Source organism: Bos indicus x Bos taurus, chromosome 2 (assembly GCF_003369695.1).
Source record: "Bos indicus x Bos taurus breed Angus x Brahman F1 hybrid chromosome 2, Bos_hybrid_MaternalHap_v2.0, whole genome shotgun sequence".
NCBI classification, from domain to species: Eukaryota; Metazoa; Chordata; class Mammalia; order Artiodactyla; family Bovidae; genus Bos; species Bos indicus x Bos taurus.
In genome coordinates this window covers 30,245,364-30,259,468 of record NC_040077.1, presented here as the reverse complement: position 1 = coordinate 30,259,468, position 14,105 = coordinate 30,245,364, and the positions used below count along the sequence as shown (strand labels likewise).

Below are 14,105 nucleotides of genomic sequence, written 5' to 3'. Positions count from 1 at the left end.
GCATTCCAATCCATTATGCATATATGTAGACAAGTGTAAAATCTTGTATTGATTCTTTTGTCATTATATAGTGTCCTCCCCTAACTTTCTTTATGGCGTAGGAACTCTGCTCAATATTCCCTAATAACCTAAATGGGAAAATAATTTGAAAAAAGAGTAAATACACGTATAACTGAATCAGTGAATTTCTCCTTTTAAAGTCTGTTTTGTCTGATATGAGCAAAACTACCCCCAATTTCTTCTCATTTCCAGGAAATATGTTTTCTATCCCTTCACTTTCAATCTTTGTGTGTCCTTTGACCTAAGTGGGTCTCTTGCAGGCAGCGTATTTGTAGACTCTTGGGGTTTTTTTCTTCTTCCTTAATCCAATTTGCTACTCTGTCTCTTTTGATTGGAGCATTTAGTCCATTGACATTTAAGGTAATTATTGATGGATAACTAACTACTGCCATTTTAACTACTTTCCCATTGATTTTATATTTCTGCTTTATCCCTTTTTCTGTTTGTTTTCTTTTGTGGCTTGATGATTTTCTCTTGTATTATACTTATGTTCTCTTCTTCCTGGTTTCTGTGAATCTACTGTTATGTTTTTGATTTGTGGTTATCCTGTTTTTCAAGTATGTTAATCACATCCTATATCTACTTGCCTTAGACTGGTAGTCATATAGGCTCAAACACATTTGAAGATATGAAAAAAAAAAAGATCTACTTTTTCTTACTCTCCTCATACATATTTTATAATTTTGATGTCCTCTTTTACATCTTTTACTGTTCATTGCGGTTATCATTAGTTTCACTGAAAAAAAAATTTTTTTTAAGCCATGTCCTGGCTTATTAGGATGATTTGCTTTCTAATTGTGATTTTCTCTTTCCTATATATTCTTCTTTCTTATTCAGAGAAGAATTTTTGATATTTCCTCTAGGATTTAGTAATGCTGTTTCTTTTAGTTTCTGCTGTCTAAGAAATTCTTTTTTATAGACGAAAATAAAGCTATTCTTTTTTAAAAAATGTTTATTTTATACTGGAGTATAGTTAGGTATACAGTGAAGTGACTGAGTTATACATATGCATGTATTCATTCTTTTTCAAATTCTTCTCCTGGTTAGGCCATTAGAGAATATTGAGCAGAGTTCCCTGTACTACACTGTAGGTCCTTCTCAGTTATCTATTTTAAGTATAGCAGTATATGTATATATCAATCCTAAACTCCCAACTTATCCCTTCTCCTTGACCTTTCCCCTTTGGTAACCATAAGTTTGATTTCTGTGAGTCTGTTCCTTTTGTAAAGAAGTTCATTTGTATTTTTTAGATTCAGCACATAAGTGATATATGATATTTGTCTTTGACTTACTTCACTTAGTATGATAGTCTCCAGGCCCATCCATGTTCCCGCAAATGGCAGTACTTTTTCAAGTATTATTTCATTCTTTTTAATGGCTGTGTCATATTGCATTGTACATATGTACTACATCTTCTTTATCCATTCATCTATCAATGAAGATTTAGGTTGTTTCCATGTTTTCCCTGTTGTAGACAGTGTTACAATGAACATTGGGTGACTTTGTCTGGATATATGCCCAGGAGTGGGATTATTGGCTCACATATGTGGTAGCTCTATTTTTAGCTTTTAAGAACCCTCCATACTGTTCTCCATGGTGGCTGTACCAAGGCACAGTGCCATCAGCAGGGCAGTAGGGTTTCCTTTCTTCCCCATTCTCCCCAGTGTTTACTGTTTGTAGACTTTTTGATGATGCCCATTATGAGTGGTGTGAGGTAATATCTTACTGTAATTTTGGTTTGCATTTCTCTAATAATTAGCAGTACTGAGCATCTTTTCATGAGTCTCTTGGTCATCTGTGTGTCTTCTTTGTAGAAATGTCAACCTAGGTCTTCTGCCTATTTTTTGATTGGGTGATTTTTTTGATAGTGCGCTACATGAGGTGTTTATAGATTTTGGAGATTAATCTCATCAGCCTCATCATTTGCAAATATTTTCTCCCATTCTGTGGGTTATCTTTTTGTTATGGTTTCCTTTGCTGTGCAAAAAGCTTTAGAGTTTATGTAGAGTTTACCCATTTTTATTTGTTTTTATTTCCATGACTCTAGGAGATGGATCCAAAAAGATACTGCTGCAATTTATGTCAAAAATTTATGTTTTTCTCTAAGACTTTTATAGTATCAGGTAGTCTTACATTTAGGTCTTTAATACATTTTAAGTTTATTTTTCAGCCAGTCTATACATTCTGGCTGGAGCATTTAATATATTCACGTTTAAGGTAATTATCAATATGTATATTCTTGGTGCCATTTTGTTAACTGCTTTGAATTTGTTTTTGTAGGTGTTTTTCCTTCCCTCCCCTTTTCTCTTGTGATCTGATGACTAACTTCAGTGTTTGGATTTCTTTTTCTGTATCTATTAGAGATTTTCAATTTGCAGTTACCATGAGGCTCTGATATAACAGTCTGTATATAAACAAGATTGCTTTTAAGTTGCTGATTTTTTCATTTCAAGTGCATTTTCAATATCCTGCATTTGTACTCTCCTCACAACTACTGGTTTTGATATCATATTAGTGTGTGAATGATTTCCTACCTCTGTGCTTCTTGTAGGACCTGGGTGTCTGTTTCTTTCTTTAGGTTTTGCTAAGTTTTTAGCCATAATTTCTTTACATGTGGTGTTGAGCTCTTTTTCTCTTTCATCCCCTTCTGGAACCCCTATTATGCATAGATGGGCATAGTAAATTATCCAAAGGTCTCGTATATTGCTTTCATTTTTTTTTCATTGACCTTCTGTCCTGATTGGGTGTTTTTCATTATTCTATCTTCCAGGTTACATATTCATTCTTCTGCATTATTTATTCTGTTATTCATTGTCATTAGTTCAGTTTTTGTCTTGGTAAATGAGTTTTCTAATTTTCCTTGGTTCTTTTTCTTTCTTTTTACATTTTTCTAGTTCCTTTCTACAGTACTCTGCATTTCTGTTGACAGCCTTTCTTAATTCCTTCAGTATTTTCATTATCTTCTTTTTGAGATAGGTATCTATTAACTGAAGAGGTCTGTTTCATTACCTGTTCTTTCAGGGGAGTTCTTTTAGTCTTTTAACTGGGAGTGGTTTCTCTGCTTCATTTTACTTCTATTTCTCTTACTCTGAGTTTAGGAGAAATAGTTATGTACTGTGGTCTTGGAGGCCTATTTGTATGTGGGAGCATCCCTATGTAGCTCATGTGGGATGAACATTTTTGGTGTGAGGGCTGTTTATTGTATGGATGTTTGTTGCCTCTTTCCTTAGTGTGGGCTAGTCATTATCCCCTTGAAGAGGGTATCCAGATGCAGTTGCTGGTGCCCAGTCATGGGGTTCTCAGCAGTGGTGGCGGCTCATACATGCCCCTAGAACATGCAATGGGAAGAGAGGCAGCTTATGACTGCACAGGGAGTCCAGAAGGACAGAATCATTGGCTGGAGACCTGTCCTGAAGCAGACGAGGGCAGTGGTGGTAGCTCACAGCCACCTCTGAAGCCCTAGGGGCAGTGGTGGCTTACAACTGCTCCTGGAGCTCATGCAGGCTGCATCTTGACATCTGAGAGCTCACAAAGGAGAAAAGGCTGTAATGGCGAGTTCCATCCCTTCCCTTGCACACCACCCACAGAGTGATGCCCAGCCTCTGAAGCAGACCAGGCTGCTTCTGCCTACATCCTCAGGTGCAGACTCTAGCATCTTGAGGTTTCTGCATAGCCCACCCCACTTTACTCCCTGGATCTGATCTCTGAAGCCTGAGCTTCTCTACCAAGCCCCCACCCACATTGGTGGACATGTGTTTCAGGGGGTGAGTGCAGAGTGGTGGCACTGACTGTGCAGGTCTCTCTCCATTCTAGCAGAGGCAAAAACAGTTGCTGCATTCTCCAAGGCTCCAAAGCTCCCCCTCTTTTCCAGCTGATCTCCCCGTGAGGGGACTTTCCAGGGTGCAAGAACCTTTCCTCTTTCACAGCTCCCTCCCAGGAAGGTAGGTTCCAATTCCTTTCTTACTTTTTTGCTTTTCTTTTTTCTTTTGTTCTACCAGGTTATGTGGAGATTTTCTTGTCCTTTCAGAGGTCTGAGGTCTTCTGCCAGCATTCAGTAGATATTCTATGACAGTCATTCCACATGTAGATATATTTTTGATGTATTTGCGGAGGAGGTAAACCTCATGTCCTAATACTCTGCCGTCTTGACCACACCCTCCACCCACATTTGCCTTTCTTAACCCATAATGTTTGGTTTCAAAATTTTATTGCCTCTGCCTTTGGTATCATCAAAAAGAGGATATGATATGAATACAATTTCATAAAGAAGATTCGGATATTTGTATTGTCCTTAGACTATGAAACTCAGCTTCCCTGGTGACTTAGATGGTAAAGCATCTGCCTGCAATGCAGGAGACCCGGGTTTGATTGCTGGGTCAGGAAAATCCCCTGGAGAAGGAAATGGCAACCCACTCCAGGACTCTTGCTTGGAAAATACTATGGATGGAGGAACCTGGTAGGCTACAGTCCATGGAGTCACAAAGAGTTGGACACGACTGAGCAATTTCACTTTCTATCTTTCTTTGACTGCAAATTCAAGCAAATTACTCAAATTCTCTGAGTCTGGGATCACTCACTTTCTTAAAATAGGATTATAATATTGACCTTGAGAGTGCCATGGAAATCAAGTAAAATAAAAGCATTAAAGAGCTTAAAACTACAAACATCAATAGTAATATATATATAATGCCAAATATTGTAATAAAAACTAGGACTACCCTATAAAAAAACCATAGAATCTAAAAGCTATATTGGATTAAACAAGAAGTAAATTTAGGTTGAAATTTCTGGCCCCCAATTTTTTGTATGACTTTGCTAATGTGTGTGATGTATGATATTGCTGATATAATCTAAAGTCAACCTTAGGAGGCCAGTTTCTTGAATAATTATCACCTTAAAATATTATTGAAGTGCATTTATTATTAGTTGAAGTTATAATTACCACTGATAGGTTAGATTGCATTAACTTGTCTTTTGGTTAACCATAAAATTTGACAGAGGACAAATTTGTACACTTAAGAAATCTGTCAAAAGATGGAATGTATTATATTCTGAAAAGTTAGTTCAAGTAATGATGAATAGTGAGGACTTACTAAAAAAAAAAAAACACACACAGTGTGATGTAATGAGGAATGAAGTGCTATGGAATTTCATTGCGTTTCTTAATATTGCCTGGGGGAGGAAGAAAAGGTTTCACATTGGACAGACCTTCCAGCAGCCTGAAGGGCAGGAGGGGGATCTTGTTATTCAAAGGGCAGACAGCATATGCAAAGACAGGACTGATAATGGAATGGAGAGTGCTGTATATTGAATTAGAGGAAGTGGGATATGAAATACAGATGGAAAGGTAACCCTGGCATATATTATTATCAAAATAATGCTCTATTTTAGACTCTTAGACTTTTTTAAAGCAGAAGAATAGTTTTAGAATGAATATGATAGTCCTGTAATAGCCTGGAAGAGCAAGAGGCTAGAGACTGGAAGATTAGCTGGGAAACTGCATTAGCCCATGTGAGAGGTACGTGTGAAGTCACTTCAGTCGTGTCCAACTCTTTGAGACCCCATGGACTGTAGCCCACCAGGCACCTCTGTCCATGGAATTTCTCAGGCAAGAATACTGGACTGGGTTGCCATTTATACTCCAGGGGATCTTCTCAACCCAGGGATTGAACTTGTCTCCTGCTTGGCAAGTGGATTCTTTACCACTAGCTCCAGGTTAATAAAGTCCTTAATTAGAGCAGGGGGCTAGGAGAAGACAGGATGTGATAGTTCACCGTTAAGCAGAAAGAACTAATGGGACTTGCTAACCAATTAGTGTGAGGGAGGGGGAAAGCTCAGGATGATCTGGAAGTTTTGAGAGAGAAAAGGTTTGTAATCTGTTAAGAGTGCAATAATTAGATCTGTAAGAATTTTCTACTAGCTAGGTTAAATCAGATTAGTACATTTCTGAAGTAAGCTCAAACACAACATTAAAGTATAAGATGTTCTGCTGAGAATAACACACAGGAAGTATTGTGCAGGTTTGAGAATAATTCTGAAAAAGCTGACTAGTAGATAAGTTTATAAAGTCCTACTAGGAATAAAGCATAGAATGCAAGATTAAAAGCATAAAATATCACATGGACAATAAAAGTTTACTTAAAATTTTGTATTTTTAAACAACTTGGTATTTCACAGTCATTCATTGATCCACTTAACCAGTAAACATTTACTTTGCATCATCTATGTACCTAGAAATATATCCGATGCTGGTGGCTGTATATTGTTTAGTAATTCTGGAGTAACAGGTCCTTAGACTGAATTTATAATAATCCACTTTTTAAGTAGGCAGTCCAGAGCACCACTATTATCTATTTGAAAAAAGTGCTGGTGCCAAGAAACCTGGGAGATATGAAATTCCTGTGACAGAGAAGGGCTCCTTCAGATCTTACATAGTGGCAATGTTGCCACCAAAGACTTACAAAAATATTCACAAGGGAAGAGACCTGTTTTTTTGTTTTTGTTTTTTTTTAAATCAGGTTGGATAACTGGCTCAGAGGGAAATGTTGTAATATGGAAAAAGTTTGGGACAGAATGAAAGTATGCGTATTACCTTAAACAGTAGTTCAGAGAAGGAAAGACAAAACAGAGTCTAGAAGCCAAGACAAAAGCCATGGCAGGAAAAAAAAAAAAAAAACAACTTAGGCCTGAAGAGAGTAAGGTTTGGGCAAATGAGGTGAAAGGGTGGCCGATATGGTGGACTTAAGAGTGGGCAGAAGAGGTACGAAGTTAGAGTGATTAGGAGCACTCTTTGAAATACCATTTGAATAGAAGCTGGAGCAGACAGTGGGAGAAACGACACGGCCTGAGGAAGTCAAACAAGATTTTTCCCTTTCAATCTTGGCCCTAACAAGGAATATTTTATTTGTAAGCAGAAAGTATTGTTCTATAAATCCAAACTTTTAGTAACTAAAAGCATTAGTAAGTACAACATGCAGAGTTTATCTGTGCCTGAGGCACAGCCACTTCTATAGCCCTGAGCTCTAACCTTCCATGGCATCATCCTGAGACAAGGGGTTGGAAGAACTGAATGACAGCTCAAGGATTTCTCTGAGTTCACATATTCTTTTATCAAGTTCTTTTACACATAAGGAATGTACATTCCCTGATCCCACCTTCCGTTTCCCCTCACCCTCTTCTTTGATTTATTCATTCATTTCATTTCATTCAAAGTTTATACTCAGCCAGATACTGTTCTAAATCTTCATAGCAATGAAGGCACAATTCCTGGCCACTTGATGCTTGTAAATAACAGATCACAGTTTTGGTTTTGTTCTACAAATGCAACACAAAACAAAAAACCAAGAACAGGGTAAGAGGATGGAGAATGATGAGGGGTCAGTGGTGTAGGATGGCTGGGGAAGGGTAGGCTCAGGAAGAGGCAGCATGGGAGCAAAGTCCTGAGTGGGAGGAAGCAGAGCATATTCTGTGAAGAGGGAACAGCAAGTGACAAGTCTCAAGGTCATAACCTGCTGGGGCTGTTGCTTACGACGTATCTCCTATCCTTTTCTTCACTACCAGAGTTCTGATTTTAATCTTGTGACACTGTGTTCAGCTACAAGATGACATTTCCCACTCTTTTGCAGTCACAGAGGTGCTTACTAGAAATGTTTTCTTTTTCTTTTTTTAAAAAAGATGATTCACTGGGAGGTAAGCCCTTTGGCTCACCTCCACGTTCCCCATCCAGAAACATCAATGCCCAGAGGTGTGGTGGTCATCTTGGATGAAAAAGTTAGAATGAAAGTTTGGCTAATGATAGCAGAAGAAAAAGGACTCAGACTTCCTGACGATGCTAGGGAATGTATGAATCACTGCTGGAACAATCTACTTTTAAATTTTTTTTATTGATACATAAGAGTAAAATAAAAGCCATAATTATTTAGGTCACTAGGAGTCTAGTGGGGGGATGAGGATACCTCTGCTACTTTGAGCTGAAAGCATTTCTAAACTGTTTGGAGCCAAGGAGTAGAAACAGAAATGAATTACAAGAACGCTGCAGTCTATGTGAGAGATGCTGAGCCAGGGTGGCAGCAGCAGAGGTGGTAACGTGATGGGATTCTAGATTATTCTGAAAGTAGAGCTAACAGGGACTCGCTCACACACTGGATGTGGTGTATGAGGAAAAGAAGAGACAAAGCTAACTAGAAGGCTGGGGACCAGAGCAAATGCATAATGGATAATACCCTTTACTAAAAGAAAAAGAGAAGGAGCAGGTCTGGAGGGAAGGAAAAGACCTGGTGTTCTACTTTGGACAGGTTAAGCTGAAGAGCCTCCCAGGCACCCAAGTGGGAGTGCAAACAGGCAGTGGTGTAGACGAGTCAAGACTGCACACCGGACATGAAGGACACTGGGTCTGGATGAAGTCATAAGAGTGTGGTGAAGGTATTAAAGACGGGGAAAAAGTTTGAGATCAGATGTCTAAAACATTCTGAAAATTAAAAGTCATAAAGAGAAGATAGATCTAACAAAGGAGAGTGAAATAGAATGATCAGCTGGGAGAAGAAAAACCAGGTAAGCCCAGCATCCCAGAAGTGAAGAAAGTCTTTGATGAAGGAGCGGGGATAAGCTGTGCTAAATACACTGTCAGACCTGGGGAAGCAGAGAACGAGAACTAGACCTGGATCTGGAAACATGGAGGTCACTGGCCGCCCGGCTGACACGGCCTCCCTGGAGTGCAGGAGACAGTGAAGAGCACACGGACAGAAACACCTGAGAGGAAACCGGGGAAATGGAGCAGGAAGTGGACGGGTAGAGTAAATGGAGAGGTGGGAGCTGGTTGTTATGTATTTACTGATGCCTTCAAGGTGGGGAGATGTCACAGCCTATTTATGTGCCAACTGCAAAGAAAATGATGGTGCAGGAGACACGGATGCCAGAAGGCAAACCCTTCGGAAGCAAGGGGAGCGCCCAGTGCCCACAGGGAGCCGTGCTGCAGGTGGGGTGGCAGGCCTGAAGGGGGAAAGGGCTGGGGGCAGGCTGACTTGAGGACAGGAAGCAGGAGACTTTCTCTTCCAGGTATTCATGTCCTCTCAGTGAGCCAGGAGGGAAGGTTCCTAGCTGAGGATGAGGAAAGGGGAAAGGTTATCAGAGGTTTGAAGCGAGAGGAAGAAGAGTAAAACAGAGATGCAGTGAGTGAATTCATCAGAGATGCAGTGAGTGAATTCATCAGAGATGCAGTAGGGTTGCCTGGTAGCATCTGAGGGCACATCTGGGGTTGGTGGTCTTAAAATGAGACCAGTGACTTTAATGACCAGTCATTTTCCTTATAATCATCTGAGCTGCTCAACGGCAGGTGTGGAATAAACAGTGTTGGATTTGACCATGGTTGCGGTTTTTCCAAGAAGTGTAACAGCCAAAAAGAGAAAGGGCATTAACTGCATTTGAAGATAAAATCAGCAGATATTTACCTGGTTTTCGTTCTAAAAGCTGTTGTAAATGAAACACAGCTTGTTCGTAGTCCTGTTTTCTGAACATGAGATCTGCCATCATCTATAAAGGTAAAAGTTGGTTATAAAAATACAGCCATGTGATTTTACAAAGCATGTTATTCCTATCAAGGTTGACTGCTATGAAGACACATAGGAGAAACACGAGGGCAAAGTTTTATAAAATGGAGCCATTTAAATTCAAGTACACCTTAAGCAGATTAGCACCGAGATTCGTCAAGGATGTGAAACAGATCTCTCTGTTCACAAAAACTATTTTTAGCAGAAAATATGTTTTAAGCAGTTATTTTTAAAACAGAAATTTGAAGGAAACTGCACTCTATGTGTTATCATAGAGAAGAAACCTCACTGGACTTTGTAAAAATAACAAGAAAATCTTTTAAAAACCCAAAATAATATTTCAAAGGAATATAAAATTAGCAAGATTTAGTGAGATTTTCTTATTATGTGTTTTAAAAGGGAGAGTTCTTGTATTTTTCAGTTATAGTGATTCATTTATGAACCTCACAAACTGTCATCTATGAAGCTGTTTGAAAAGCTAACAAAAACCTCAACCCTCATAAAATTGAGAAAGACAAAACTATTTAAAATACAGTGTCTTAAAATGTTATACAAAGAATTTTCTCTGTAATTCAGAAAGTCTGACTGAAACTGTTAAAAACTCCAGCATGTTTAAGTAACTTGACCACAGGAACCATTCCTGACCAGGCATCCTTTTAGTCATACAGAAAAACTAAAAATGTGCTAATAATCTTAAAAATATTAATTTTCCCAAAAGCCAACAAGAGCCGGGCCTCACATCTACTATTAGTTTTATCAGGTAAAATTTGAAACTGCCACATGGAATAAATACAAGACACGACGGCCTTGCTAGCACTGAAGTGTCCCGGACTAACCATGGTGGCGGCCTCATTGTCCTGGTCGCTCTGGAGAAGCAGCGCGCAGTGCCGCAGGCAGGCGTCAGGGTCATCTTGTAGCAGGTATAATCGGGCCAGCTCCAGCATTATCTGTAGAGAAGGGCGAGGTTAATCAGAAACAGTCTAGAGCAGAAAGTCAGGAAAGTGTCTAGGGCGCAGATGTCACCTGACCAAAGTTAGTACAATAAAAACGCCAACCACGACAGGCAGGTAAAGCTATAGGTTTGCTCATCTCTAGTTTCTCTTATACTGGAAAAATTATGGAAAAACGGGCTGTAACTCACTTGAAAAGTAGAGACAAAGCATTGTGAAAAGAACAGGTCCAAAATAAGCAGCTAAGATTCTAGTCCAAGCATCTCCACGATGGGGCCACGGCCCTTTACCTCTCTAAACCTGTTTCCTCATTCGTAAAATATCAATAAAAGGCTTACAGCAGACATGCTCCAGACTTACAACTATGATTTCAGTCACTTTAGTCATCACTGAACGAGGCACCTGTTTGGTTGTGACTTAATAAACACTTATTTTTGCCTTATGTCTGAAAGAGCTATGTTAATTCAAAATGTTCAATCTTAAACGTCAAATTCTAGAACATGGTTGCCTTGTGTTTTACATCAGTTAAATATTTAGCCATTTACTAGACTGAGAGTAGAAAATCCTAGAGATCAGCACTAACAGACGGTTCCTGTGGGGAACTGACTGCCGCCATTTCCTGCTCCCTTCTGGCGGGTAAGTCAAGAGAGAGGCGTGAAGGAAGACACACGCTCGTGAAACTACACGAAACATGTGAAAGAATGAAATTACAACATTCTCTAACACCACACACAAAAATAAACTCAGTATGGATCAAAGACCTGAATGCAAGACTGGACACTATAAAACGCTCTGAGGAAAACACAGAACACTCTTTGACATAAACTGCAGCAGTATCTTTTTGGATCCACCTCCTGGTCATGAAAAAAAAAAATTTAACAAATGGTACCTAATGAAACTGAAAAGTTCTGCACAGCAAAGGAAACCATAATAACCCATAGAATGAGAGAAAATATTTACAAGCAATGTGATGAGGAAATTAATCTCCCAAATTAACAGCTCACGCAGCTCAATATTAAAAAAGTAAAAAAAAAAAAAAAAAAAAACCCAACCAAAAGATGGGCAGAAAATCTAAACAGACATTGCTCCCAAGAAGACATACAGATGGCCAAAAAGCAGGTGAAAAGATGCTCAGTGTCACTACTCATCAGAGAAATGCAAATCAAAATTACAGTGAGGTGTTACCCCACACTGGATCAAGAATGACCATCATCAAAAAGTCTACATCAGGTCTCCTGCACTGCAGGCAGATTCTTTACCAGCTGAGCCACACACTGAGGTTTGACAAAAAATAAAATTCTGTGAAAAAAATTATCCTTCCCCCCAAAAAAAGTCTACATCAAATGCTGTAGAGGGTGTAGAGAAAGGGAACCCTCCTACACTCTTGGTGGGAATGTAAATTGGTACTGCCGCTATGGAGAACAGTATGGAGGTTTCTTTAAAAAAATAAAAAATAGAACTATCATATGATCCAGCAATCCCATTCCTGGGCATATATCTGGAGAACACATAACTAGAAAAGATACATTCATCCCTACGTTCATAGCAGCACTATGCACCACAGCCAAGACATGGAAGCAAGCTAAATGTCCATCAACAGAGGAATAAAGAAGATGTGGCACATATTAAAACGGAACATTACTCACAAAAAAGCTGAAATACCGCCCCTTGCAGCAACATGGATGGACCTAGAGACTATCATACTAAGTGAACTCAGAATAACTAAAATCATGATATCATTCATATGTGGAATCTAATTTTTAAAAAATGATACAAGTGAACTTATTTACAAAATAGAAACAGATTTATAGATATCAAAAACAAACTTATGGTTACCAAAGGGGAAATGTAGTGGGGGGATAAATCAGGAGCTTGGGATTAGCATATGCACACTACTGTATACAAGATAGGGTTTCCCTGGTAGCTCAGCTGATAAAGTATCCACCTGCAATGTAGGAGACCTGGGTTCGATCCCTGGGTTGGGAAGATCCCCTGGAGAAGGGAAAGGTTACCCACTCCAGTATTCTGGCCTGGAGAATTCCATGGACTGTATCGTCCATGGGGTTGCAGAGAGTTGGACATGACTGAGCGACTTTCACGAACGAGCGCTGTATAACACAGGAACTCTACTCGACATTCTGTGATAACCTATGTGAGAAAAGAATCTGAAAAAGAATGAATCTATGTATAACTGAATCACTTCACTGTATACTTGAAACTAACATTATAAATCAATGATACAGCCAATAAAATTAAAACTTTCAAAAAATGCCATGTATATATTTTCTACACTAATATTATCTTTGCATTTATTCTAACATTGTGCCAATTGAGGTTGAGATTCAATCTAGCCACTTTTGTATATCCAGCACTAAACAGCGACTGATACACAATAGGTATTCAGTTAACTGAATTGAATCCTCTAGATTCAGGTATTTGAGATTGAGAAATCGTTTTACAGTAATTATTAAAACATAGATGAACATAAAAGCTTACAGATTTACTTTTTATCACTTGTTCCATAATAATTTTTAGACTCTAACATTATTAATTCAAGCCAGCATGTATTTTACAGTATTTATAAAACCAATATTAATATTTTAACTTGTATTTTTAGTACATTTCTTTTCAAATCTTTATAAATAAGCTGTTAAGAAATTTACATTTGGGGAAATGAGATGACATCTGGATTACAAGGTGCTGAAAATTTTATAAAGGTACTGACCTTATTATCTGTCTCACAATGAACAAGAGCTTCTCTATAAAACTTAATTGCTTTTTCATAGTTTCGCTGAGCAACAGAATGTTTTGCAATCTCTGCACAAATTTCAGCTGCTAAATGTTTCTGTGCAGGAACTGCATCTGGCTGTTCGATCTGAACACGTTTTAGCACCCGAGCTTGTAATTCTCGAGCCTAGTAAAATGTAAGGATAAAAAGCAATTAAAAAAAGAAGTAGAAAAGAAATGAAACAATTCTCAATCATTCACATGTAGCATAATTTTACAGATTTATTTAAACATGATTGGTCTTCAATCTAACAAAGCCTGATCCAAAGATAATGTCTTAATTGAGGTCTTCAAAAGGTACTTGTTTGCAAATGAGCCATGCAATTATCTTTGAAACTATAAAAGTATAATACTATAAAAGTAGAGAGTCTTTTCTCTGAGGAGGAAATGCAACCATGGAACAAATATTTAGAAAAGATGTCTAGATACTATCATTAAAAATTGTAAATGTTTATTACATTAATAGTACCTGAAAGTTATTGAATCAAATATTGACTGGTTTCAGGGAGTAAGTACATCCACATACTGTCAATGGCATATAGATCAGACTAGTCTTTCTGAAGGGAGCACCCCTGTAAAACATGCTAAGTCTCTAAAATCACTGAGGCTATTCAACTTAGCTGTTCCATTCTTGGGAAGGTATTAAGGACATCACTTAGAAGGAAAAAAATTTTTAAATGATGAGTCTGAAATCTAGAAATTTTAAATCCATTAATAAAAATCTACCATCAAAAAAGCTTCAAGGTCTCAAAGATGCTAATAC

General features: G+C 38.3%; 1 protein-coding gene across 1 annotated transcript in view; it reads right to left on the bottom strand.

The window, feature by feature from the left end:
- Positions 1–14,105, bottom strand: part of TTC21B (tetratricopeptide repeat domain 21B) — a 97,744-nt gene that overhangs the window by 34,854 nt on the left and 48,785 nt on the right. Inside the window, exons 20-22 of the mRNA XM_027558825.1 lie at positions 13,281–13,469; positions 10,442–10,552; positions 9,507–9,588 (exon numbers count right to left, since the gene is read on the bottom strand). Coding sequence (XP_027414626.1) covers positions 9,507–9,588; positions 10,442–10,552; positions 13,281–13,469 — 382 coding nt within the window. The remainder of the gene's footprint in view (positions 1–9,506; positions 9,589–10,441; positions 10,553–13,280; positions 13,470–14,105) is intronic.